Source organism: Equus quagga, chromosome 11 (genome assembly GCF_021613505.1).
Source record: "Equus quagga isolate Etosha38 chromosome 11, UCLA_HA_Equagga_1.0, whole genome shotgun sequence".
Lineage (NCBI taxonomy): Eukaryota > Metazoa > Chordata > Mammalia > Perissodactyla > Equidae > Equus > Equus quagga.
This window is the reverse complement of record NC_060277.1, coordinates 113,826,417-113,852,809: the sequence shown is the minus strand read 5'-3', so window position 1 is coordinate 113,852,809 and position 26,393 is coordinate 113,826,417. Positions and strand designations below refer to the sequence as shown.

The window sequence follows — 26,393 nt, the reverse complement described above, 5'->3', positions numbered from 1 at the left end:
ATATCATATCTGTCCCTCACACCACACACCATCAAGGAGGGACTGCCTGGAAAGCCACCCTGTGAAGCGTCTGAAAACTCTCCAGACCCCTGACAACCTTGACGATGGATCTTACCTCCAAGAGCCTCCTGGACCCAGGAAATCAACTCCTTACTCAGGCACAGCTCCCTCAGACATTGGCACCGGCTCTCACTGAGGTCCTCCAGCAGCTTTTTGGCACGAATAAGCTGCTGGCTGATCTGGTCCAGTTTTTCATGGCGAAAGTCCTCAAAGCCATCAGTCTGCAAAACAGGGCTCTACTGTGGGCTGGAACTGGCTACCTGGAACCCCAGAGTCTGAGCAACAAAACTGACCATCCCGATGACAGGCAGGCGAAGCTCTTATCCCGGAACTGGACGCTGTAGCATCCATCGCTGTCCCCCTCAATCAATAGTAACTACTAGTCCTCTGCACCTGGCATTCTGCCAAGCAACTAACACAAGAACCCTGCCGGGTACGTACTGTTCTTTTTCCTGTTCTATAGGTAAAGAAACGAAGGCCCAGAGCAGAGACCTACTCAAGAACACGCTGCTGGGATATGCAAGCTTAAGCGTGCATAATCCCAAATTTTGTGCTAAATTTTGATCATCATCATGCCTATCTACATTATAATACAGCTCATAGTACACCAAATGCTCGCCTAAGAGAACAGAAGCAAAAACCCCACTTTTTCGCTCAACAGAAATAATTTATCGTGTGCTGCTCCTGGGCACGAGGAGATGTGAGTGGAGAGCCAACAAGACAAACCCCTTAGTTACTCCTCCAACCTAAAGAGATCAGATTAGTCTTTACAAAAACCCGCAAGAGGCCCACTGCCCTTCCCCAAACGCTTGACCCTCACGTCCTCCCAAGAAAACTCTCCCCAGCCCAGGAGCAGCCACGCTATTTATAACAAGAGTGAAAACAAAGCCCTCGGCACATTCAGGCATCAAGTTAAATACAAACAAGAACTCCAGAAGGGAGCTGTGAAATCACCCTGCCCAGCCTGGAAAGCCAGAGAGCCCGCGGCTCCCCACCCCCACACCAGGACACTCACAAAGTTCAACAAAGTGCAGAGAACACCGAAGTCACCCGTCAGGCCCAAATTCTCCTTAACCTCCAAGATGACCTTGGCTGAGTTAACAGCCTGATGCAGGTGATGGTACTCCTTGATCTGCCCAACTCGCTCCTTGATCCAATCCTTCGTGTCCTGGCGATCCAGAGCGCACATGATCCTGAGGTCGGAGGCAAGGTCGCTGTATTTATTCATGAAGTCTCTGAAGACGGCATCAATTTCCCCAAAGGTGACCTCTCCTGACTTCAGATCGTGATACAGTTTAGTAAACTTTTCAATACAAGGATGATACAAATCTTCATACGCCTCTTCAAGCTGAAGTATTTGCCTCTCCGACTCCTCCACAGGCTCGCTCAGCGACTCTGCGGCTTCTGCCCAGAACATCTGGAAGATGTGGCTGTCCTGTAGCAAGTCTATCATTCTGGCCATTTCTACGACTTGGGGGCTCAGGTTGTAATGTGTTGTCCACTCCAAGTCTGAGGTGAGGGACACCCTCGGTGTCACAGCTTCGTTCAATCTTTTACTGCTGAGATCTTCCAAATGTCTTTCTTCGATCTCTCCAAAATCCACTTTTGAAACCATAAGAAAAGGTCAGAAGTCAAACCTCTGGTCACACTATCATTTTATTTCACTTTCCAGTATTTACTCTCCTCTTACTGCTCTTAAGGAAACTCAAGTGAATATGCCTGCTGGCATTTTTTCTTAGTAAGAATCCACGTCTTCCCCCTCACGCCCCCCAGCTTGTTCATCAATTTTTACAACAAAGAAAGCATTGTAGGGGCTGGCCCCATGGCCGAGTGGTTAAGTTCGTGCACTCCGCTGTAGGCGGCCCAGTATTTCGTTGGTTCAAATACTGGGCGCGGACATGGCACTGCTCATCAAACCACGCTGAGGCAGCATCCCACATGCCACAACTAGAAGGGCCCACAACGAAGAATATACAACTATGTACTGGGGGGCTTTGGGGAGAAAAAGGAAAAAAATAAAATCTTTAAAAAAAAAAAAAAAGAAAGCATTGTAACTTCTGGGTGAAGATGACAGTTTGAAAACCGTGCCTGCTTTCACTACCCCCCCCCCAATCCTGCTCCAACGCCAGAAGAGAAATAGTTTTCAAAAAGTCATGAACTGACAGGGCTGGGAAGAATGGAAGGCGAAATCACAGCCACACAATTCGGGAAGTTGCAAAGTAGCTGGGCCAGCGGCCCATGATGTCCAGGCCTGAAAGCGTGGACACAGCGCAGTGGGGAAGGCCAAGGGTCGGGCGGTTTCTATCACAGATTCCCCCAAAACGCTGACCCTGCACGGGTTGCCGGGATGTGGGAGGTGCTGACAAAGGAAGGGGGACTGGGCTGAAGTCTGCTTAAGGTCGTCAGACCGGCTGCTTCCACCCCCACCAGCATCTACACAGGAGGCTGATGGCTCCCCTCCACCCCAGCAATCGGCAAGTGGGGTATCTTCTAGAGAGGACAACATGGAAGGTTCTTGGATTGGAGGTCTCGGGTCCATGGGAGAAGAAAGGCATTTCCAGACTCTTTCTCAGGAAGCTGACAGTAAGGAATAAGGAATGGGAAGTCACAAGATACAGGAGAAGAAGGAAGGCAGGAGCAGCCGCGGAAAGCAGAAGGAGTGGACGCTGAGAAGCCTCCAGCCTCTCTTCTCTCTCGACTCTCAGAGACCCGGCCACTGGGCTCAGAGCCTCCAGGCAGGAGACCAGAGGCCTGAGACACCAGCCATGAGGAGGCCCATCACACCCCAGAGCGCTCAGTCAGGTGGCTGCAGCTCTAAAGATCAACAGAAAAACAAGGATTTCCAGATGTATGGGGAAAGTCTTTAATGCGAAAAATGGATATTAAAACATACTGACAGGGGCCGGCCCCGTGGCCGAGTGGTTAAGTTCGTGCACTCCACTTCCGCGGCCCAGGGTTTTGCCAGTTCGGATCCTGGGCGCAGACATGGCACCACTCGTCAGGCCATGCTGAGGCAGCATCCCACATGCCACAACTAGAAGGACCCACAACTAAAAATATACAACTATGTACTTGGGGCTTTGGGGAGAAAAAGGAAAAATAAAATCTTTAAAACATACTGACCTGACAGATAAAAGTGAGTCGGAGGAAACAGGAAACTACACAAGAAAAAGAAAACCTCCAAACCAAAAATATCAGTAATCTCAGAAAGATAAAATACTGCCACCACGAACAAGAACAGGATAGTATAGAAACTGGATCATTCGAGAAAAACAGGACTTCCTGCAGACTAAATACACTATATGTGAGAAGCAAAATGAAGAATTTAGTGGAAAGACTGGAAGGTCAGGTTGAGGAGATTTCTCAGAAAGCAAAGCAAAAAACAAAGAGATGGAAAATAGGAGAGGAGAATTATGGAAGTTAGATGACCATTCTAGGAGGTCTAATATCCAATTAATGTGAATGCCAGCAAGAGAAAAAATAATCAACTAAATAATTCAAGGGAATTTTCCAGAGCTCAAGGACCTGGATTTCTAGATAGAAAGAACCACCTAATTATGCCCAAAGCAATGGATGAAAAATAGACTCCTATCGAGGTACATCATTATGAAATTTCAGAATACACGGGACCAAAAAACCCTCCAGAGCTTCCAGAGGGAAAACACATTGCACGCAAAGGATCATTAAGGAGCCAGCCCGGATGGCCCAGTGGTTAAGTTCAGTGCACTCTGCTTTGGCAGCCTGGGTTCAGGTCCTGGGCATGGAACCACACCACTCATCTGTCAGTAGCCATGCTGTGGCGGCAGCTCACAGAGAAGAACTAGAGGGACTTACAACTAGAAGATACAACGACACACTGGGGCTTTGGGGAGGGAGGGAGAAAAACGAGAGAGGAAGACTGGCAACAGATGTTAGCTCAGGGCCAATCTTTCCCAGCAAAGACAAAAAAAAGGATCAGTAAGGAGAATCACACCAGCTTCTCAAGAGCAACACTGCAGACAGTGGAGCAACACACTCAAGATCCCGATGGAAAAGGGTTTCCAGTCTGTAATTCTGTACCTAGCCAAACGATTCACCCCGTGTGAGGGCAGACGTGTTCAGACACGCAGGGACTCAAGAAGCGAACCTCCCATGCCCCCTGCTCAGGGAGGCAGCAGAGGACGTGTTCCACAAAACCCAGGAGTGAGGGTGAGGGTGGTCACGGGACCCAGGAAACAGAGCTAAGCGAGGAGAAGCCAAACGACAGCAGCGGGACAGTGAAGGAGGACTCCAGGACCACGTCCCTCCAGTTAGGGGGGTTCCTTCCGAAAGACCAAACTGACCATCCTATGAGGGAATTTGAAGAGCTGGTCAAAGTCTGGGATTGAACTAAAAATAAACACAGTGGAAACAAAGCCTAGGACAAGACAAGAGTTTTAATTCTAGAGAAAACAAAGTTTGTGCAAGAAACCTAAGACAGCCATGGTCCGTTTCACCGCTCGGCTGTGAACAGCGCGTTACACAGCAGTGATGACTGAAACCCTGAAGCGCGATCTGATTAAAGCCGGGATGTGAGGGGAGTGAAGGGAGGCTGGAATGGTTAAGTGTGTAGGGCGGAGACTGGAAAAATAGATCTAAATCCGCATCTTCCACAATGGATAATGCTTAAACCTGAAAAATCAAGGAGATATTTAAGTGTGTTCTTGAGGTACAGGAGTAACCTAAGATACAGGAGTAGCTTAGTTGAAGGTCAGCACAGGGCAGAAAGCCTCCCCTCCAGCGGGATGTGCTGCTGTGGCGGCCCGCGTTTACTGTCTTCCCCGCTGACGCTGTGACCCTTGGGACCCTCGACTTGGTTTATCGTAGTTCTTAAGAATATCACCTTTGATCCGGTCTTTCACCTTTCCACACAGCTTCAGGAGACTGTCGACATATCTCTTATCTTTCTTTAGAGATATTAGTTCATTCTCTCTCCTATCCAGCACTTCCTCCATAGCATAGCGTTTCTCCTGGGGAGAAAGATTTTTTCTCTCTGGAAAAAAAAAAGAAGCAACCCAATAGAACAAACAAAGATATCCTTTGCCATGGCAAATCATTTCTTCCACCTCCCTTTGAATACACTCCATGTTCAGGGTGACGAGGGGAGGAACAAGGAGGCCACAGCCACTCAACCGAGATGTCCACGTGCTCAGCAGCACAAGACAAAAACAGAGCAGATACTCTGACTTTGTTATTATTTTATCACTTATCCATTGTTTTCCTGAGAATCAGAAACCATCCCGTCAACTTAGTGGCAAGAAGGGTCACTTGTCATAAAGACGACAAAGATGACCCCTCTGCAAAATACAGCTAACGCAGGCATTTCGCAGCCTGGAGATTCCTCACCAGCCCGAAGCCCATCTCTCAACCTGATACTCACTTAATTGCCAGATTTTGAGAAATTGACTCCTATGCTTCATGATCAGCTCCAGCTGTCCGACTAAGATCGTTCTGTTCAGGAGGTCCTCGGTAACTTTTGTGAACACAGAGTCAGCAGTAGCCATCAACTTCTTGCCTTCCTCTGTAATATTTGCTAATATCTTCTCATCGGTTCCTGATCAAGTTAAGAACAGAGTTAAAACAGTGGGTGCCTCACATCTTCCCACCTTGTCTCTATTAAGCACGAAGGTTCCTATAACCTCTGCCCCCACTCCATGCAACACAAGCAAAGTCACTCGTACTTCTAGACGCGCTCATCTCTTGACTCGATTCTGCCATCGCCCAGGAGGTTTAGGAGGTCCCAAATTCATTCCCCAAATGACCTGCTCCTTCATGAAGGTGATTCCTCCAACGGCGAAGTCAGCCAGGATAAATGTATTTATCAGGTTTTTAGAACGTGCGCCCCCTTCAGTATACTGAAAATGTCTCTAAACTATCCACACTGTCCTTTAAAATTCCGCCGTCTCAGAAGCCCTGCAGCGGCAGAATGACCGCCCCGGGGATGCATTCCCAGCCAGTGGGGGCATCCGGACGGGTTCAAGGATGCGTTTTCACAGCACGTGGAGACAGAGAAACATCAGTGTGAAGATTTTATACTCTGCACATCTTGGCTATCTTGCAAAATTCTGAAGGTGAATTTTAGGTTCAATTTAGAGAGCAGAATTTTTAAATATGCTTAGTTTAACCACCAAAAGATTTCTCTCCCCGTATTACTGGGGTTGTACAGTATTATGAGAAGACCAAATTTATCACTGCCATTAAAAACAAACATAGCAGCTTTATTTACAAATGTAAAATCTTGAAAGCATTCAAGATGTCCTTCAGTAGGTGAATGGAGAGACAAACTGTGGGACATCCACACAATGGAATATCATTCAGTGATAAAAAGAAACGAGCTATCCAAAGGGAGCTCAAATGCATGCTGCCAAGTGAAAGAAGCCAATCTGAAAAGGCTGCGTACTGCACGATGCCAACTCCATGACGTTCTGGAAGAGGCAAAACTAGAGGAGGGGGTGAACAGGTGGAGGGAACTTTTGAGGCAGTGAAACTATTCTGTATGATATTGTAAGGATGGGCGCACATCATCATATACTTGTCAAAACCCACGGAACTGTACGGCGCCAACAGCGAACCCTAATGAAACTGTGGACTTCAGTTATTAATAATCTATCAATATTGGTTCATCAGTTATAACAAACACTACACCACAGCAAGACGTTAATAACGGGAAATTTTGTGTGATGGGCAGGGGGGTGGTATAAATATGCAAATCTTTGTACTTTCTGCTCAGGTTTTCTGTAAACCTAAAACTGCTCTGAAAAATAAGGTCTATTAATTTCAAAAAACACAAATGTAATCTTTTCTAGTGAGTAGCTTTTAATAACGTACATAGAAGTCCCACATCAACTATCTTATTTTATCCCTACAACAACCCTGACCTTAGCTTTTTTTCCGGCAATCCCAGTAACTTGATGAAACTGAGCCTTAGAATAACCTAACCTGGGATTTTTAGATCCAAATCCATGCTTTTCCACTCAATCTACTGGCTTGCACATAAACTTGAATATAACATTTTTAGGGCAATACATCATCTCCCCCTCTTCGATCACGAAACCCTCGGGGCACCGGGGTGGGGTGGGGTTTTGGCTGAGGTCATCAATACGGATCGGACATTGATGTTGATCTCAAGTAACAGAGAGCAGATTTGAGAGCCAGACACACTTGGGTTTGGACTCTGATTCTTTTTTTTTTTTTAAGGTTTTTTTAAAATTGTTTTCCTTTTTCTCCCCAAAGCCCCCTGGTGCATAGTTGTATATTCTTAGTTGTGGGTCCTTCTAGTTGTGGCATGTGGGATGCCACCTCAGGGTGGCTCAATGAGCGGTGCCATGTCCACACCCGGGATCTGAACCAACGAAACACTGCGCTGCCTGCAGCGGAGCGCGCAAACTTAACCACTCGGCCACGGGGCCGGCGCCCGGACTGTCATTCTTAATACTTATTATCTTTGAGACCTTGGGTAAGTCACATTCCATTCTTCACCTCAGTTTCCTCATCTGAAAACTGGGGATCTTAAGGAGGCCTTTCAGGGTCCCCTCAAGGACGTTATGTCAGCACAGTAGCTGGTGTACAGCAGGTATTCAATGAATGGTGGCTTTCACTATTAATTCTTGTTTATAACACAAGATACCTAGAGCCTTCCTGGGTCCCTCCACCCAATCTGCTTCCTTTGTCAAATGTCTGTCAACCCATCCTTACTGAGGATCGGGTCGAATACTCTACCCACAGGTCAAGAAAGCACCAAGCGGACGGAGCAGTTGTTGTCGCCAGCACCCCCCGTCAACACACCGTACAATTTGAAGAGCTGCCTGATGTCTGGCCACGTGAGCAGGTGCTTTAAAACCTCATCCAGGTCATCCACAGCTTCGCCGTTGTTTCTCGGCCATGACTTAGTGATCACGGCGGACACAAGGGTGCCAAATTTCCGCAGGTCACGATACGAGATTCCCTCAAGGATACTGGTCTGAGACTATAAGAAAATGAAGAAGAAGGAAATTTAGGATTCTTTTTATTGGTGTGTTTTTAAATAATGGAAATAAATGACTCACCCAATAGCATGTCAGAAACCTTTTGTGACTAGTTTTACAAAACCTCAAGAAAAGCAATAGAGTATAAAATGCTTGACTTTTCTTAGGGCATTTCCGTTCCCTGGGTACACTGTCTCCTCAAGTGGTGTACACCAGAGGTGTGCAGATGTGCACACACAACCCACAATCACACCCTTCCTTCTGCTCATCGCCAGGTTCGACATTTTTTTCGGACGTTCATATCATGAAAAACACCGAACGTAACAAGTGAACCGCGAACGCATGACATAGTTTGTATCCCTAAACTGTAGTTCTCTCAAAGGCCACCTCCAAACAGCACAGACGTTTTAATTCTTTCTGATTCCTCACCAAGAAACAAAACGTTTTCTTTCTTGAGGTTCAAAGCTTTTACAAAAAGAAATTAGTAAATGAACAGGGTTAGTTTACAATAGCTACTTTCTGATATTTAAAAAGATAAAAGAAAGCCTTATCCAGAGACATATGAAAAGGGTTACACGCCATGACCAAGTGGGATCTATCTCCGGGATGAAAGGGTGGCTTCACTAACTTACAAAGGCAGGTCCTGTAACACACCACATCAGCAGAAAAAATACGACCATCCCCACAGACCAAGAAAAAGCACTTGACGAAATCTAACAGTTTCATGATAAAAACACTCACAAACAAGACCAAAGGGCAGTTCCTCAATGTGACAAAGGGCGTCTCTAAAACCCCACAGCTCCCATCACCCTCAGAGTGAGAGGCTGAGAGCTGTCCCCTGAGACCAGAACAAGACATGGATGCCCGCTCTCGCCACTTCTACTCGACATAGTGCTGGAGCTTCTAGCCAGTGAAGTCAGGCAAGGAAAAGAAACAAGAGGCATCCAGATTGGAAAGGGAGAAGTTAAACGATCTCTGATATGACATGATCTTACAAACAAAGAACACACACAGTAGGACGTCGTCCTGAAGGACAGCGTAGGGCAGAACCCCTGCCGACTTTGCAAACACCCTAAGCAAAATGATAGAATCTTTTCAACTTCACACATTTTTCTTCCATAAATGCTTTATCAACCTTTGCAGTCTTTTACTACATACGAAGCCAGTGCTAACAGACAACCAACCGGCAGCAGTGGTAACAACCGCGGCATTTAGGAGCAGCCTGCCAGATGGCTGGATTCAAGGTCACCGGTGAGCGGCTGTGATTTCTGGCACAGAACAACCTGTAGCAGCAGGAAGCTGAGTGGCATTTCAAGGAGTCGGTTGAGGGTACTGGATTTCAGAACCGTTCCTCTAAGTTAGGGAGAGCGCCACGCAATGCCCAATCTTTAAGTTGGCACAGGGTCTCAGAACCAGTGGGCACTTTAATTGCCGCCGTCAGAAGGCAGCTGTGGGCCCCAGCATGATTCCGAAGTGGGAGAAGTCGTTCACCTGGCACGCCGAGCTCACAGCTTCAATGACACACTTCTCAAAGCATTTCGACACACTGTCTTCTGAGCCTGCAGCATCCCAGGCGGTGTTGCAGAAGGCAGAGATCTGTGAGAGAGGCTTCTCCTGCAAGTGGGGAAGAAGAGCGGTGAGAGGTCTTGGGTGCGGCACTCTCAGGCTCTATGGAATGAAAACACCCGAGTTATTCTCGCTTTCCCACTATCCTACTGGTTCCCCATTATTTTAACCTTCTTCCCATCCCAGGCTAAGCATCTTCTCCCCGCCTCCCAAGCAACAGACCGACGAGGCTACAATTCAAACGAATTCCTACTTTGCACAAAGCGTCCAGCACAGCAGCTTGCTAAAACAGGTAAGTTTTGAAAAATAAGTGATTTTTCCTTGCTTCTGTTTTCCTAAAAAGATTCATTTAACAATTACATAGAAAACTCTAATACCATATTTTTAAAAACTCTAACATTCCTAAGGTCACAGGCTTTCATTTTATTGGTACCTGCTTGAGCCTCGCTTCCATGTCCCCCAGCAAGGACTTCTTCCAGACATGCTCCCCAGCGAAGGGTATTTCCACCAGCCGCCTCCAGACCTGCAAAACCCACACGAAGTGACAGCTTCTATGACAACTGAACACCACAATGCCATTCTACGAAAAAAGAAAGACTATTACGGTAACACAAAGAGAGCTGGAGCACGAAGACACCTGGGTTCTGGTTCCATCTTTGTCCCTGGTGAGCTGTGTCAGTGCCAAGTCAGGACAAGTCACCTGAGCCTCAGCAAACAAAAGGCCCTGAGCACCAGGTGAGCGTTATCGCCCCTCGGCCACGTGGCTGGTTTTTGTTCTGAAAGGATTTCCCTGGGTTGTTTTGTTTCGAGAAATGTCAAACTTAAAAAATTTGCAAGAATAGCACAGCGACACCCACACACCTTCAGTTAGATTCCCCAGGTGTCAGCGTTTGACACAACTGCTTTATCTCATTCTCTTTCCTGCTCTCTTCAGACTCCCTCTAAAAATAAGCATTTTCTCCGCCAAACCACTGCAGATATCATGCCACTTGGCCCCTAAATACTTGAGCAGGCATCCTCCTAACACCACAGCCCTTGTGCTACACAATCATAGTGCAAATGTCACACTCAAGACTCTAGGAGGGGTCTCTGTCCACATTCCTCCACTTGTTCACTAATGTCCTGACTGTTTGGGTCATGATCCAACCTAGGGGCACACACAGCATTTTATTATCAAGTCTCTTTTCTACAAGAGTTCTCGGCTCTTTTTATTTGTATGTGTGTGTGTGTGTGTGTGTGTGTGTGTGTGGAAGATTGGCCCTGAGCTAGCATTTGTGCCAACCTGCCTCTATTTTATGCGGGATGCTGCCACAGTGTGGCTTGACGAGCAGTGCTAGGTCCACGCCCAGGATTCAAACCTGCAAATCCCAGGCCACAGAAGTAGAGCGCATGAACTTAACCACTGCGCCAAGGGGCCAGCCCCCTCTTGGCCTTTTCCCTTTCTTTCTTTTATGATGTTGACAACTTGGAGAAGTTCAGGCCAGCCTTCTGTAGACAGTCTCTCTATCTGACTTGTCTCATAATTCTCACCAGAGCAGATTCAGATTAAATGCAATTAGGTTGAGCCACAATGAACATGCACTTTTTGCAAGTCAGGCAGGGTCGAGTAAGAACCTTCCCAGGACTCACTTAGCATCTCAGGGATGCTGCTGTCCCTCAGAGCCTTACACCAGGAGGCTCGTGAGGTCCTTGACACATCGGGGCTGAGGGTCAGGTCTGCCCTTGGCTAAAATCGCTCGGCCAGATTTCTCCACCGTGAAAGTGCTCTTTTCTTCTTCGTGTTAAAATGTAATCTGTGGTGGGGTACTCTGGATGTCTCGTTCCCTACTGATTCCAGCATTCCTGGATGGGTCTTGCCTGAGTCAGTTATCACTACTGTATTACAAGAAGGAGAGTTTTCTATTGCAATTGTTCCTGCTACACTTCTTAATTGGTATTTCACTATAAAAGAAAAAAGAGCTTTCCTTTCTCCTCTCTCCTTTTTTCTGTAAACATATGTGTCAAGTATCAATGACTTATAATCCACTCCTGGTATTACTCATTTTGATTCTCAAATTGCCCCAGATTTGGCTAGTGGGAGCCCCTTCTGTTGCCTTTTTAAAAAACGGAATAATTTCAGATTTATAGAAATATTGCAGAGATGATACTGAGAGTTCCCATATACTGTCAACCAAGTTCCCCCAACATTAACATCTTACATAGCCATGGTACAGTTGTCGAAGCTGAGAAATGAGCATAGATAGAGTGCCATGGGCTCAAAAACAGACTTCATGGCTCTAACCTAGGACACCGCATTGCATTTAGTCCTGCTTCCTTGTGACATGTCACCGTTTGTCTTCGAGCACTTCCTTACTTTCTGGTACTACAAGATGTCTCAGGCTGGCCTGGCACTTTCCCTGCGCCACCTTTGGAATCAGCCATTCCTTCCAGAAGCACAGGCTTCTTTCCACAGGGAATGGTGTTTAGAAGCCAGGACGGGGGCTCTTGGTGTGCTCAGGGACCTGGGCGTCACTATTTCCAAGCCCTTTCAGTGGACAGGGCTGGGGACCGTTGTTGTTGCTTTTGACATCATGAGTCCACACAGACGCCTCTAGCTCCTTCCAATTGGTTCCTCTCTTGTCTCTTGCACACGTCCCTTCTCCACAGTGAGAAAGAACCCTGGCCGCCCCCCGCACCATCCCTGGTTGATCTGTGCAGCCTCACAGCGTTCACACGACAGCTCCACAGTGATACAGCCACTCCACCACCACCAGCCACCATTCTAAACAGAGTTCAGGATTTACGTGCGTTTTCTGTGTTTTCACCTTAGACTCTGTCCCTCTGAGTGAGTGGTGGGTTCTGTACTCCAGGTTTTGGATCAAGGATCTTTTCCCCTCTGTGTGCACAGTTGACGGGTATGCCACACAGGGAGGGTCGTCTGCCCCTGCTCCTGCCCCTGCAGTTTCGGCTATGCAGTTTTATGACTATCCCATTCAAGACTCCCCAGCAGACAACAGCCTACTGAAATCTGGCTAAATGAGGGAAGAGGGCCGTCTGGCTGGGTGAACGGCTCGCTTTCTAGAACGGCGTCCTGGCATATAGCTAACAGTCTTTAGGAACCTGGGCAGGTTCACCCACTCTGCTCTGGGGTTGGCTGGAGCCCTGAGGGCCAGCCTGTTCTCCAGGGCTGGGCTGCCTGAGCTTGGGCCCATGTCCTCTGCTCTCTCTCCAGCTCTCTACGCCTTGGTCAGTTCCTTTGCAGGACAAGGATAACAGCAGCACCTGCCTCGGAGCAGACGCTCAGTTACACTTTTACTATTATTATTACCATCTGACAATTATTTCTGCATTTAACTTAGAATCATTCTCTCACGTCAGTGGACCAACCACCGTCCTTAACTCATACTTAATGCTTGGGGGACGTTACCATTTGGAATCTCAAAATAATATTTAATAATTCAACTTTGTTTTGGGGAGATTTAAGCCTGTTAGTCTGAAACTTCACACAGCAATTAGAGAAGGCTTCTCTAATCCTTTAATTAAAAGTCACAAGTGGAAATTTGCAACTTTCTATATTTTTTGTGCATATTCTGGTCTATTCGATGTGAGGGATCTGTCTGTGCAGCAATTTCCTATCTTAATGGAAAATGGGCACTGACATAGAGGCTTGGGTCTGGTTAGGAGGCCGAGAAAAGTCTGGAAATTAATTGTGAGCCACAGACACTGGTTATACTGCCCTAGGTTGATGAAGGAAGGAAAAACCACAGGTTGGTGTACGATGTGAGTATGGAACCAGCCACTTATCACACACGCATCACTGTCACCAGAATGGGGCCGCCTCTAACAAGTACCAGCCTTTGTCTGCCAATGATTTCTCTCCAGAATTCTCCTGAGTGGCAATCGCCTCTCTGGTTTTCCAGGCAACAAGAAGGGAGACAGACTTTGCTTTACAGAAAATGGATGTGCAGGCAGACCTCCAGGACAGAACCCAGTCCACGAAGCCAGAGGTGTTGCATCCCACATCTACAGGACGTACGGAAATCTCACGCCAAGGGGAAAGATCACTCCCAACACCCAGGAAGCTCAAGAAGTGAAACCATCACAATTTCCAGGATGTAGGAAGAAAACATAAGGCATTAAAATGAAAAATGGGAGCAGACAGAAAGCTCCCGCAGCCTTTGGCTCCCTCCCCAGCCATCACACGGGAACTCCACGCTGGCTGTTTCCTGATTCCCTCAGCAGTTCACACCCAAGGAGTCACCCCGAACCCCATGGACCAAATCCAACAGTGTCTCCTTAGTCCTCACTCTCCCCTCTTCCGTAGCACTCAATTCTACTTTACACCTCTCTTTCTGGAAACCCTCCCCGTCTCCCAACCTTTTTGGGATGGATTTCTCTTTTCCTCACATTCAGACGCCATTCTGTCTACATTCCCTTCCAAGCAGCTCTTCTTTCGTCTTTTTCTTCCATTTCCAATGTCATAAACCCAACTCGTAACTTTGGCACAGAAACAGACACCAAACGCCCCTGCCTGCAAGCCACTGCGTCAGGAGGAAACTCCCCACAGGGTCTGCAGTCACCACGCTGCAGCCTGGCTCTCGGCGTGGGGACCACCGCCTGCCCCGCCAGGGTGCCCGGCCAGCGGCCTGACGAGCATTTGCTTCCAGGTCTCGTGGGAGAAGCAGCAGCAGCCCATTCCACAGACGAAGAAGCGAGGCTCCAGCAAAGATGGCACAGGGGCCGGTTACCCAGCTGTGGCCCCGCCCTGGAGCCGCGGAGGGGACCCATCCCATAGCAGCCCTGGTTGGACACCTTCGCAGGCTCCCTGCTCTCAGTGAAGCTTACCTTGATTTCCTCTGCATAAGCGAAACTGACAATGCCAGGGGAAAAACATGAGTACTGGAACATGTTCTTTTTAAAAATTCTCTGAAGCCAGTTTCTAGTAGCAGTGAGAGTGCTCTGGAAGACTGTTTCTACTGAATTCTTCTTTCCAGTTTCTTGTTCCTGCCCTTTTGCTGACTCCTGTGACGGCATGAGAAAGAGAGAGAGAGAGAGTGAGCGGAACCATCCTCACGCTGTGGACTCAAAGGCGTGGGGCAGGACACTGCTTTCCCTTCCCCATGTTCATGCTCAGTAAGTAACGACATTTAAGTTACACAGACATGTTCAAACACAGTGGCCTTGCCAGAAGCCTACACTGTCAAATTCCCCAGAACTTTTCGGGTCCACCCTGAGTGGGTGATCTGGGGAAAGTCAGCAGAGAAGGAAGGGCATTGACCGGGCCCCGGGCAACAAGAGCTCCACCTTGCTGATGAGCAGGCTTCATGGGCTCTGATTGGAGGAAACGCCGGCACTTCCTCCAGATTGGATGAGAAAGGATGTACTCCAACGGCACAGAGCTTCCAGTAGCTCAGAGAACCCCAAACTGGCATGCAAACCCCTGCTTCTTAGCAACATAAGCAGCCCGTCTGTTAGCCCAAAGGTGAACCCGTGCCCCCTCCCACGGAGGCTTCCTCTCTGTGAGCCTTCTCCCTTCATTCCCTTTCCCCAGTATCCCTTTTCCTGGGGTCAAGGGCTCTAGTGATGCCTGCCCCCGCCCCCCTTCCTCTCTCCCTCCTTCCTTCTTTCCTCACCAGAAGCCCATTTACCATGAAGCGGATACAGCCCAGGCACCAGGCCACCCGCTTATACAAAGGCCTCTCCCAATGCCCTGGGAGGGGCCCTCCCAGTTCTGAACGAGTGTGTGTTCTTTTTCTTCAACAGAGCCCCACAAATTACATGTGAGGACCCACAAAAACTGGCTCTGTTGGTGTCACTCCCTCCAAGCCTAGGGAGATGTGGTGGCAGAAGCCGTTCTTGCCGGAAGAAGCTGACGCTCAGTGGGAGAGACCAACAGGCCGCAGATGGACAGACAGGCAAGCACACGATCGCTACCCCGGGTGAGTGTCAAGGCGGAAAAGTACAAGGTGTCCTCAGGGTACACAAGGGGGCCGCGGGTGGGAGGGCGCTCAGCTCTGAAAGACGAGGAGAGCGCAGCATGGTCTGTGAGGGGTGGGCTGAGGGGCACGTGCGGCCAGAGCACAGTGCACAGGACCACAGGGTGGCAACAGGTCTCAGATGAGAACTGGACATGGTGACTCTTGCTTAGACTCCCTGAATGGCACAACACTTCCTAGAACAATGGAGACCCTTCAGCATGGTGTGCATGCCCTCTGCGATCTGGCCATGCCTGGACCTCAGCTTCACCTCCCGCCACACTCCATCACCTGCAGGCCCTCCGGAATGGCGAGCTGCCCCCTCCTCCGTTCTGCACGGGCTCTTCTCTCGTGGCGTGGGAACGCCAGCCGTTAACCCACCGTGCTGCAGCCTGGCACTCACCAGCCGGTCCCCCTCTGAGTCCTAGTGGCCAAGGCTCTTCTCTTTCTCATCCTGGTGTCCCCTGACTGGACTCAGGGCTGGGCAGAGATGGGCTATGAAGGAACAACCCCTAGCCTGAAATCTGCTCTAGAACCTTCACCTTTGCCCCATTTTTCTCCATTTGGCGTCTTTCAATTCTATTAACCCTTTAGATCATCATCCAAGAAAAAGCTTTTTAAAAACTCATCATATACTTTTGTTTCATTTTAGTTTTGCAAAGCTTTTCAATTTTTGGCACAGGTAGAGTATTTTGACCACACTGTGGATGATACTAATCTGAGATCCCAACCAACATTGAAGATAGTTATTTCTGCAGGAAAATATACCCTAAATAACTGACAAATTTCTTTTATACAGTTTTTTTGGAAGTTGGCACCTGCCTATGATGGTTCAAATACCCACTTCAGGAGAGAGCAACCATCTGACCAATAATACTTATTTTAAAATCTGTCTGTGGCATTTTAAAGAAGAAAATCTAAAAGGAATACAGCTGAAACATATGCTTAATTATTTTCTATCACTAACATCACAGTTCTGACTGGTACTAAGGTAACAAGTAAATGATCAGTCTAACCATAAAATCTGGTATCCCCTTCAAATTGAAGCTCATAAACTCAAGCGGGTGAACACAACACAACGATGAGAAAGAATGAACTACGGACACATGCGGCGACACGGATGAATCTCAGAGACATAACGCTGAGTGAAGAAAGTGACACAAAAAGGATAAAGTTCAAAGACAGGTGGAACCAACGGGCGGCGGCAGAAATCTGAAGAGTGGTTTCCTCGGGGAGATGCAGGGAGGGAGACGGACGCAGCCCTGGATTCTCCTAAGGCTCGAGGCACAAGGTGCCACAAGGGTGCGCCTCTGTGGAAAGGCGCTGAGGTGTGCCCCTAGGGGGTGTGGGCTCTGCTACTGGATGTAAGTTACAGCGCCCAGCAAGAAAGCCCAAGTGGGAAAGACCCCGCAGGACATGCATTTTGGGGGTGCCTCGTCTGACATCGCGGCCACCTGCACTGCGGTATAGTTTCCCCAGCCATTTGATAATCTATATGTCAACTCCTGCACCGCTCCCCTCCTCCTTCCTTCCCCTCTCGAAGGTAAACCCTGTGAGGACAAGGGTGCAGACTCTCACTCACCGAAGTTTCCTCGATGCACAGAACAGAACCCGGCATCGAGCAGTTACCCAACAATCATCTGACGATGGAGTCAGCCACTCTGTGTCACTCCAGCAACGCTACAATTAGCCTGTCTCCTTTTTGAATTGAGGCCACTTGAAATTCCACACCTATCCTGGGTACGACATCCCAGGTATGTGTTCCACTTACCACTAGAGGTTTAAGTATAATAATTCTGCAAACAATCTCAGCAGATAAGGCAGGCATCTCATAAAACTTTTCGTCTTTTGTGATTCTGCAGATAGTTTCATGGAGTTTCAGGCACACAGTCAAGTAGGACTGTATCAAAGGCTCCTCAAGAATCCTACCCCGCAAAGAGTCAAGAGAAATTATCGAAGTCATTTAGGAGAAATGAGAACACAGTACCCAGTGTCCAGATGAGTTCTTTCCCTTTACAACACCTACAGGTGGGGTATTTATTTGATCCCATATAGGTTAACATCCAGAAAATGTCAACCGGCCTCAAACTTACGACAAAGATAAAAAGTAAACAAAGTCCTTTCGGTTTGCCTCCGTGGTCTGAACGGTTTTAACAAAAGCAAGTTAAACTATTCCCACGTGTATCCCCTTATTTGAAAAAATCTAGGGATTAAAGTACTGAAGGTTGAAATACTGTGTAAATCTGAAAAAAGTTCAGAAAGATACAGGGAGAGAGCAAGAGAAAGAAATGCTAGAAGAACCCGTAGTGTGCCTGGAATCTCTTCCAGCTCCGTGTGGACCAGGTTTCGTGTTTACTGACCGGCACATGGCCACGGCTGAGTTAGTGAGTTGATCAGAGCGGGGCTTAGCAGGCAGCACGAGGAATGAATCGGGGGGTGAATCTGTCGTGCACAGTTAGGGGAGGGCCCTGAAGTCACAGGTGCCTGATGTGAGTGGACATCTGACACCCCGCCCCCATCCTGAACACCCCAAGGGGGCAGGTGGGGTGACACTGGGAGTGCCGCAGGAATCTCAGAACATACGTGTCCCCAAGGGTACATTTCTACTGTGCCGCACTCTGTATACCGTCCCTTCAGGGTGTCAGAGGTCACACAATTTTGCAGAAGCAAATGATTTAGGATAATTATGTAAAGCTACCCTTGATTTCTATTTTCAACTGGCCTGAGTTGCAAAAAACATAAAAAGACTGAATGTTAAAGGAATGCAGGACACAAGCATGGATATGCAATATGATGATCATTTAAAAGTGAATGAAAAAAATGCATAAGAAAAAAGACCAGATGGAAATAAAGCAAAATCTCGGCAGCTGCTTTCTATTATTTTCCCTTTTTTTAAAAAAATAGGATGATCACATTAATACCTTGGAAAAAAGTAGTAGGATATATATTGATTTATGACCCTCCGATTATGACAGTAAATATGGGACACGGTCAATCAACAGGGGAGTGACTACATGCAAGAGGGGGCCACACTTGCTTTTCTACTCACTTGTCCTGATAAATATCCAGGAGGTGCAACAGCATTTTAAACGTTTTCTCAACATCCTAGGGTGGTGACAAAAAAGAAAAACAGAAAGGAAGATTTAATCATGATGTGACTGTCTTTGCGAAAACAGAACTGAAAAGCATCCAACATAAATAAGGCACAACCAATTCTTTCTTTTCCATAAACAAGTGCTCAACGACTTATCTTACATCTGCCACAGATAAAATTCAGGATATAAAATTATACCACTTTCTCCACCCCAAAAAATGGGAAAGGAAAGACAGCAAATGAAGTGTAGCAGCACTCACGATAACTTCTAAGCCTGCCTTGACAATCACAGAGAAGGAAAGGTTATCATTTATCGAAACAGAGGAAACTCAAGTAAATCAACCCTTTTGCCCCAAGGAATAGTGCCTCTCCCGGTTCTCCTGTTCGAAGTGCTTCATCCTGTCATGCTCTCAGAAAAGAAGAGTTCACAAGCTCTGAATGCTTCGTTTTTGATCTGCTTTTGCTAAGCAAGGACCCAACAGCCTATTCCAGACGACAAACCTCCAGGTTTCTGTGGGAGATCTCCCTAAGTCCTTGAACACGGTAGTAAGTGCCTACAAGACAGTCCAGGACACGAGGAGGAAAGCGACTCAGGTAGTCGGTGACGTCTTCCATATAGTGAACCAGATCACTCAGAGGGAGCAAGCTGAACCAGGATCGGAACAGACACTCATCGACGTTCAGCAGATGCTGTCTCCTCTCCATGAGCTGAAGCAGCTCTTTCCTGTTGACGAGAAAATAGGAACAGAAAAAGGGCAGCAGTGACATCAGTAAAACAGACTGAGTTATGATAAGCAAAATTCTGTCAGAAGAGGTCTAGAAAGTTCAGATTTTTTAAAATAATTTAACTGCTAAGTAGAGAATCAAATGAAAAGTAAACAATAACATATTAAGAATTCACCAACAAGGATGAACCTTGAGGACATTACGCTCAGTGAAATAATTCAGTCACAGAGGGACAAATACTGTGTGACTCCACTTATACGAGGTCCCTAGAGTGGTCAGACACATAGAGATAGAAAGTAGGATGGTGGGTCCTAAGGATGGGGGAAGCGGGGACATGGAGCTGTTGTTACACGGGGACAGAGTTTCAGTTTTACAAGATGAAGAGTTCTGGACGGATGGTGGTGATGGCTGCACAATCATGTGAATGTGCCTAATGACAGCGAACTGTCCACCTAAAAATGACTAAAACGGTAAATTGTATGTCATGTATATTCTACCACGATAAAAGAATTCATTAAGAATTAAGCATTTTGGCAGCTTTATTGAGATACAATTGGCATATAACACTGTGTAAGTTTAAGGTGTCCCATGTGTCGATTCGATACTTACACTGCAAGATGACTATCATCAGAGGGCGCTCACACCTGCATCACATCACGTCAATATCATTTCTTTTTTGTGGTGAGAACATTTAAGACCTACTCTTTTTTTTTTTTTTGAGGAAGATTAGCCCTGAGCTAACTACTGCCAGTCCTCATCTTTCTGCTGAGGAAGACTGGCCCTGAGCTAACATCCGTGTCCATCTTCCTCTACTTTATATGCAGGACGCCTGCCACAGCATGGCTTGCCAAGCGGTGCCATGTCCGCACCCGGGATCCGAACCAGCGAACCTCAGGCCGCAGAGAAGAGGAATGTGCGCACTTAACCACTGCGCCACCGGGCCGGCCCCAAGACCTACTCTTTTAGTACCTTTCGAACATATAATTCAGTATTAATAACTATAGCCACCATGCTCTACATTAGCTCCTCAGAACTTACTCATCTTTTAACTGGAAGTTTGTGCCTTCTGACCAACAGCTCCTCTTTTCCCCTCCCCCCAGCCCCTGGTAATTACCACTCTACTCTCTGTTTCTATGAGTTTCACTTTTTTAGATTCCACATATAAGTGAGATCAGATCATGGGTGTCTGTCTTTCTCCATCTGACTTATCTCCTTTAGCGTAATGCCCTCAAGGTCCACCCATGTTGATGAACATGGCAGGCTTCCCTCTTTCTCATGGCCGAGTAACATTCCATTGACAATCCACCACGTCTTCTTTATCCATTCATCCGCTGAAGGACACTTAGGTTGCTTCCACGTCTTGGCTACTGTGAAGAACGGTGCAACGAACATGGCAGCACAGATGTCTCTTTGAGATGGTGATTTCATTGCTTGGGATACCTACCCAGAGGTGGGATTGCTGGCTCATATGGTAGCTTTCTTTTTAACTTTTTAAGGAAACTTCACACTGTTTTCCATAGTGGGTACAATAATTAAAGAATTAAGCATTTTGATGAGTGAATCAGTGAGTGCCCTGGATCGAACAGTCCAGGTGATCCCAGGGAAGACCTTGAAGTTATGCTGACTCTGTAACATTGGATTGGAAGATAAACAAAGCAGGTGCCACAGAAGCGACAGAGGCTACGAAGAACATACTGACAAAGTTTACGAATGCACTCGAGGCCACCTTTGCCTGAAACGCAGAATCTTTAGGGCCAAGGCTAGCGTGCGCCATTGTCCAGTGTCAACAGCCAAATTTCCTCCAGACAGTCTGTACACCCCAAAGGGCATTTAAAATATATATAATTATACAAATAATCTTAATTTGGCTTTAATTTCAAAAGGTTTTGATAACAGTGAAGAAGCAATAACTTAATTTAGCTTACCATCTGAATCCCTAAAAACCCACAGGCTAGATCCTACTGGACTGGGGGGCGGGGTGGGGGCAGACGGGACTGGAAAGAGTTTCTTGGACAAAAGATGAAGTAAGTGGCGGACGTTATCTGTGCTTGGGGATGGGTGGTAGTATTCACCTTTTTGTATTTAATTCGTATTTATTTTTTACTTCATTTTGACTGAATTTTTGTGCTTAAATTTGATTTACCATTTTTCTTTTATGGATTGTGCTTTCCGTGTTTTCTCTAAGAAAGCTTTGCTCACCTCAAGACTGGTGTGTCATGCCCTCAAGATTTGCACGTACAATGTGCAAAGCCTTCCACCTGACGTTCTAGTTCCAGGCATTTATCTCAAGGAAATAATTGGACGGGGGAATGACAAGGATGCTCGCCAAAGCACGCTTACAAAGCGAAAGTGCAGAAACAATCCACATGCCTGTAATTGGCTAAATAAAGACAAATTATAATGACTAAGTAGTTATTATAATAACAATGTAGGTGTATATTTACTGACAAGAAGCTGTTCACAAAATGCAGTGAAGTGAAAAAAGCAGGTTGGAAAACAATAAATAACCTATCATGAGTTGCTGTTTTTCAAGCACATACAGCACCCGCAAACCTACATTTGGACAAAACCCTGGACACAGGCATGCCTGAGTGTTAACAACAATGATTATCTCTGGGATTGCAGGCCATTTTGTGTTCTTTCTATTTCTTCTATGTTTAAAATTTCTTAAAGACATAATTTGAAAAGAAGTGACCTATTACTTCTGTCCCCAGAAGCAGGAACGCGTCCTCCGTGACAGTCCACACGGAGGCACAGCTATTACTCCAAGATTCCCATACGGAAGTGCGGCTCCGTAACTTACCGATCTGGTCTTTTTTCCCGAAACTCTGAGAAGGAAATTCCCTCGAGGGCCGCCCAGGTGTCCTCGGGCTGAATGGTGGCGTCCTTTCCTCGAGGCGCCAGCTCCATGCAGTGGTGCAGCACAGGCAGTGTGCACACCCAGAGGCTGAGGTCTCTGCTCACGCACCTTCGGCACAGGTTTACCAAGTGCGTTCGCCAGCTGGAAATGGAACAGAGATCCCACAGTGAGCCGAGGTCGGCCAGCGTCAGACTCACTCTCTGCTCTGACATCCCTTTTGAGTGACTAGACATGAGAAATGTGGTCGAGTGGGAGATGGGGGCACCCTCGATACCCCCACCCCCAAAGCATGAGGCACTGACTAGTCCTCACTGGAGCCCCGCAGTAAACTGCCTAGGAAGATGTTTGCACCCTCTTTGTCAGCTGAGGACACCGAGCTTCCGGGAGGCTCAGTAACTTATGCAGAGTCCCCCGTGCCAGAGCCGGGAGTGAGCCCAGGCCACCTGGCAACAGTAAATTGAAACAGAAAGCAAACTTTCCAATGTAAGGGCGGAGCCTATAAGCAATATGTGGCACCCTCCCTACTATCACAAAATATCGATGTTTTAAATACTTTGAAACATTTGTACGAACTTTGTGCATTTACCACCATTCCAACTCTCTTTAAAAAGGTACAGTGTTTAGCTAGGTGTTTGAAATTTGTAAAACCAAGAGGCAGACGTCCTAATAAGACCTGTGTCAAGGAAGGCTACCTAATATTATCCTCCAGTTCAGCGCAGACAGCTGCAGAAAATGCTACAGAAAGACCCCGGGATGCTCAGGGGCGCTGAGTGGGTGCCCCTCACACAGGAACACGTGAGCGCCCTCAGGACACGCCATCGCCTTCACACCACCAACGCTCTCTGGCCCAGCACAGCGACACCCGTGTCTCCTGAATTGAACCCCGAGTCAGCAAAGGCCGCAGGGAGAGCACCCACGTGGCTTCCGCAGACGCCCTGGAGTGGGATGCCGACAGTCAGTCATCATCCCATAATCCCCCAAAATACACACACGTGGGGCGAGTCGGATAGACCATGAAGCTTCTCAAAAGCAGGGTAGTCAATAGACTATTTAATAAAATTTAAAATAATGTATATGCTAGGAAAAAGGCTGGAGGGATAACATGGAAATGACAGCAGTTGAGTGGTATAGTTAATGGGTAGTTTTTATTTCTTATATGTTTTCATCCATTCTATGACAAGCACTGATTTTTTTTTTTTTTAAAGATTGGCACCTGGGCTAACAAGTGTTGCCAATCTTTTTTTTTTTCTGCTTTATCTCCCCAAACCCCCCCGTACACAGTTCTATATGTTAGTTGCACGTCCTTCTCGTTGTGGGATGTGGGATGCCGCCTCAACGTGGCCTGACGAGCGGTGCCATGTCCGCGCCCAGGATCCGAACCCTGGGCCGCCGCAGCGGAGCGTGCGAACTTAACCACTGGGCCACGGAGCCGGCCCCGACAAGTGCGTATTTTTATGATCAGATAAAATCATTAGAAATAGCTATAAAATCTTTTCTCACACACACACACACACACACACACACACACACAGATACCTCTGAGATGTTCCAAAGATGTGGTTTAGGTCGTTGCGAAGGGCGTCTGGTGAATTGGCATTGGAGCAAAGGAGGTTACACAGCGAGGCCAGGTCATCTTCCAATAAGGGCAGGTTAAATTTTTCCACAGAGAAAAGGACAATTAGGCCCATTCTCAAGTTATTCCTCACTGGGCAGTCTTTAGGCAGAGGGGCCTCTCTTCTTTCCAGAAATGGTGCCATTCGTCTTTTCAAATCCTCCCACAGGTCTCTCTGCACCTGATCCCAGGAGAGAAGGAGGACACGAGAACCATGGAGTTGAATCCATCAGAAGCGTTAAGTGCTGCCCCACGTCTGGCTGCCCTTAGTTCCATGTCAGCTGGGCAGGGAGCCAATGCCCCAAGGGGCAGGCAGAGTTCTGCGGAGGGGTCATCCCACCATCCCACCACCCACTAAACCCCGGGCATCCCCCTCTCCCCGGGCCTGGCTGCCCTGGGTCTTTGGGAGCTGCCACCAATGGTGCAGTCCAGAAACTTGGCATGGTGGAGGAGCTCTCAGGTGGAGACCTTTGAAGCTTACAGGAGTTCAACTGTCATCTCAGAAGTGGCCTCAGGTCTGTCTCAAAAGCACCAGAGTCACACCACAATGAGGGTGGAGATGCAATGAAGGATGGTTCCACCCCTCCGGCCCAGAGGCCAGTTCAAGAGGTGGGGCCAGTGATGGCAGTGGGGCCAGGTGAGGAGGTGGGACCAGTTGGGGGGTGAGGCCAGGTGAGGAGGTGGGACCAGTGGGAGGAGTATGAAGCAAATGGAGAGGACAGAGAATCCCCCAGAGACGGTGCCAGGAGAAAAGGGAGGGAAAGATCTACCTGCCCCCATCTGCACCCTGGCCCACTGAGTGTAGGGTGCAGGCTCATTGGCCACTAGGAGGTGGAATGATGCTGACTGCCCAGAAGGTAGAGAAGGGAGCTGCTGGTGACACCCCTAAAACCTGATACCTCCTTCTCTGTGTACTGCAGAGCGGTCCACGGCTGTGCCCGTCCTTCATAGATCATGGGCACACGAACCACAGAATAAAACTGCTGAAACTGGTTGAAAAAGTTCTTTAAATTGATGGCATTCCAGGTCTGGAGGATGCTGAAGATGCTGTCCAGCATGACTCTGGCAGCGATCTTCTTCCCTCTCACCAAGTCTTTGCGTGTACCATCTGTGAAGTGGTCCCAGAGTTTCTGAAGACTCCCAGGGGGCTTCATACAAATTATATCATCGTACTGATGCCAGTCTAAGGGTGAAAGAAAGGACAATACTGTACTCAGGACCATCAAAACCCACTAGATCGGGGGGCTGGCCCCGTGGCTGAGTGGTTAAGTTCATGCGCTCTGCTGCAGGCGGCCCAGTGTTTCGTTGGTTCGAATCCTGGGCGCGGACATGGCACTGCTCGTCAGACCACGCTGAGGCAGCATCCCACATGCCACAACTAGAAGGACCCGCAATGAAAAATATACAACTATGTACCGGGGGGCTTTGGGGAGAAAAAGGGAAAAAATAAAATCTTAAAAAAAAAAAAAAAAAAACCCACTAGATCAGGACGCTCAACCCTGGAAGGCTGATGTTGCCTGGCAGAAACACAGAAGGAATGAGCCATGAGCCAAAGGAAGGGAAGCAAGAAAGGAAAATCACAGGTGCGTGGTGAACAGAAGGCCACCAGCACTCACTCCACACAGATGCCCGTCCGTGGAGACACACCTCGGGGCCTGGCCCCCATGGAGAGCATGGCTGTCTTTAGGACGGGTCTCCTAGACATCCCACAATGGTCAGAGTGAGACCCAACTTCACATGGTTCGGCCAGCCTGAAATATTTGGAACATGTCTTTGTAAATGATCACACGGCCGTGTATCACTTGCCAGCAACCGAGCAGCGTGTTGGTGAGGTACTCAGCGCAAGCGCCCGTTTCCTCCATACTAGGAGCCATGACACCCACTCCATGACGGACAGTGCAGGTCACGCTACAGATAAGACAGAGCTCCCGTGACCATCTCTTCGGACAAGACTAGATCGGCACGAACTCTCATCTGATAAGGGAGTGATGTCAAGCTTGGGCCAACACAGGGCAAGGGCTGAATCCCTGCCTGCTCTGACTAGTCGCCGACAGTACACATGCAGACCTAGAAAACCTGATCGACTCAACTGTAAAATAATGAGAAGACAAAGATGCCACTAAGACGCCAGAGGCAACAGGGATGCATAAAAAGAGCCGGGACACCAGAAAGTGGAAGTCCCCAAGCACGCCCCCTGTTCCTTGTCGCGGGCATGTTGCACATCCTGTTGTCTTTACTCGAAGCCCCGCTCACCCGACTCTGCCCCATCCCTGCCTGGCGACAGCTTGGAATTTCTGTTTAGATCTCAACTCGGGCATCATTTCCTGTGGAAGGTTTTCCTGCTCTCTGTGTCCTGCCTACTGTGGCCTGGGACAGGGCCGTGTTGTGCATGTGGAGGGAGCATCAACCGGGCTCCTGAGCAGGGGATACCCTCAACACCAGGAAGGCAGGCCAGGGAGGGCCATTAAAGGTCTGGGTTCCTCAGAATCTCCTAGAAGAATAGAAATGAAATGTTTAAGTTCCAAACCACTAGAGAAAA

The 26,393-nt window shown here is 47.8% G+C and overlaps 1 protein-coding gene across 8 annotated transcripts in view; it reads right to left on the bottom strand.

The window, feature by feature from the left end:
• The window catches only part of RNF213 (ring finger protein 213), a 116,810-nt gene that overhangs the window by 58,855 nt on the left and 31,562 nt on the right, over positions 1-26,393 (bottom strand). For 7 of the 8 annotated variants that reach the window (XR_006890683.1, XM_046676527.1, XM_046676525.1 and 4 more), the window contains 14 exons: positions 24,754-25,037; positions 23,779-24,035; positions 22,186-22,383; positions 19,158-19,380; positions 18,612-18,667; positions 17,334-17,487; positions 14,433-14,609; positions 10,042-10,131; positions 9,534-9,656; positions 7,864-8,044; positions 5,459-5,632; positions 4,922-5,071; positions 1,076-1,662; positions 116-281 (listed from right to left, as the gene is read on the bottom strand). Coding sequence is in view for 7 of the 8 variants with exons in the window: in XM_046676527.1 (XP_046532483.1) it covers positions 116-281; positions 1,076-1,662; positions 4,922-5,071; positions 5,459-5,632; positions 7,864-8,044; positions 9,534-9,656; positions 10,042-10,131; positions 14,433-14,609; positions 17,334-17,487; positions 18,612-18,667; positions 19,158-19,380; positions 22,186-22,383; positions 23,779-24,035; positions 24,754-25,037 (2,820 nt within the window). In the remaining variant the exon portion in view is untranslated. Of the gene's footprint in view, positions 1-115; positions 282-1,075; positions 1,663-4,921; positions 5,072-5,458; positions 5,633-7,863; positions 8,045-9,533; positions 9,657-10,041; positions 10,132-14,432; positions 14,610-17,333; positions 17,488-18,611; positions 18,668-19,157; positions 19,381-22,185; positions 22,384-22,934; positions 23,046-23,778; positions 24,036-24,753; positions 25,038-26,393 lie in introns of those variants that run through there. The other variant, XM_046676530.1, reaches the window with a different exon arrangement.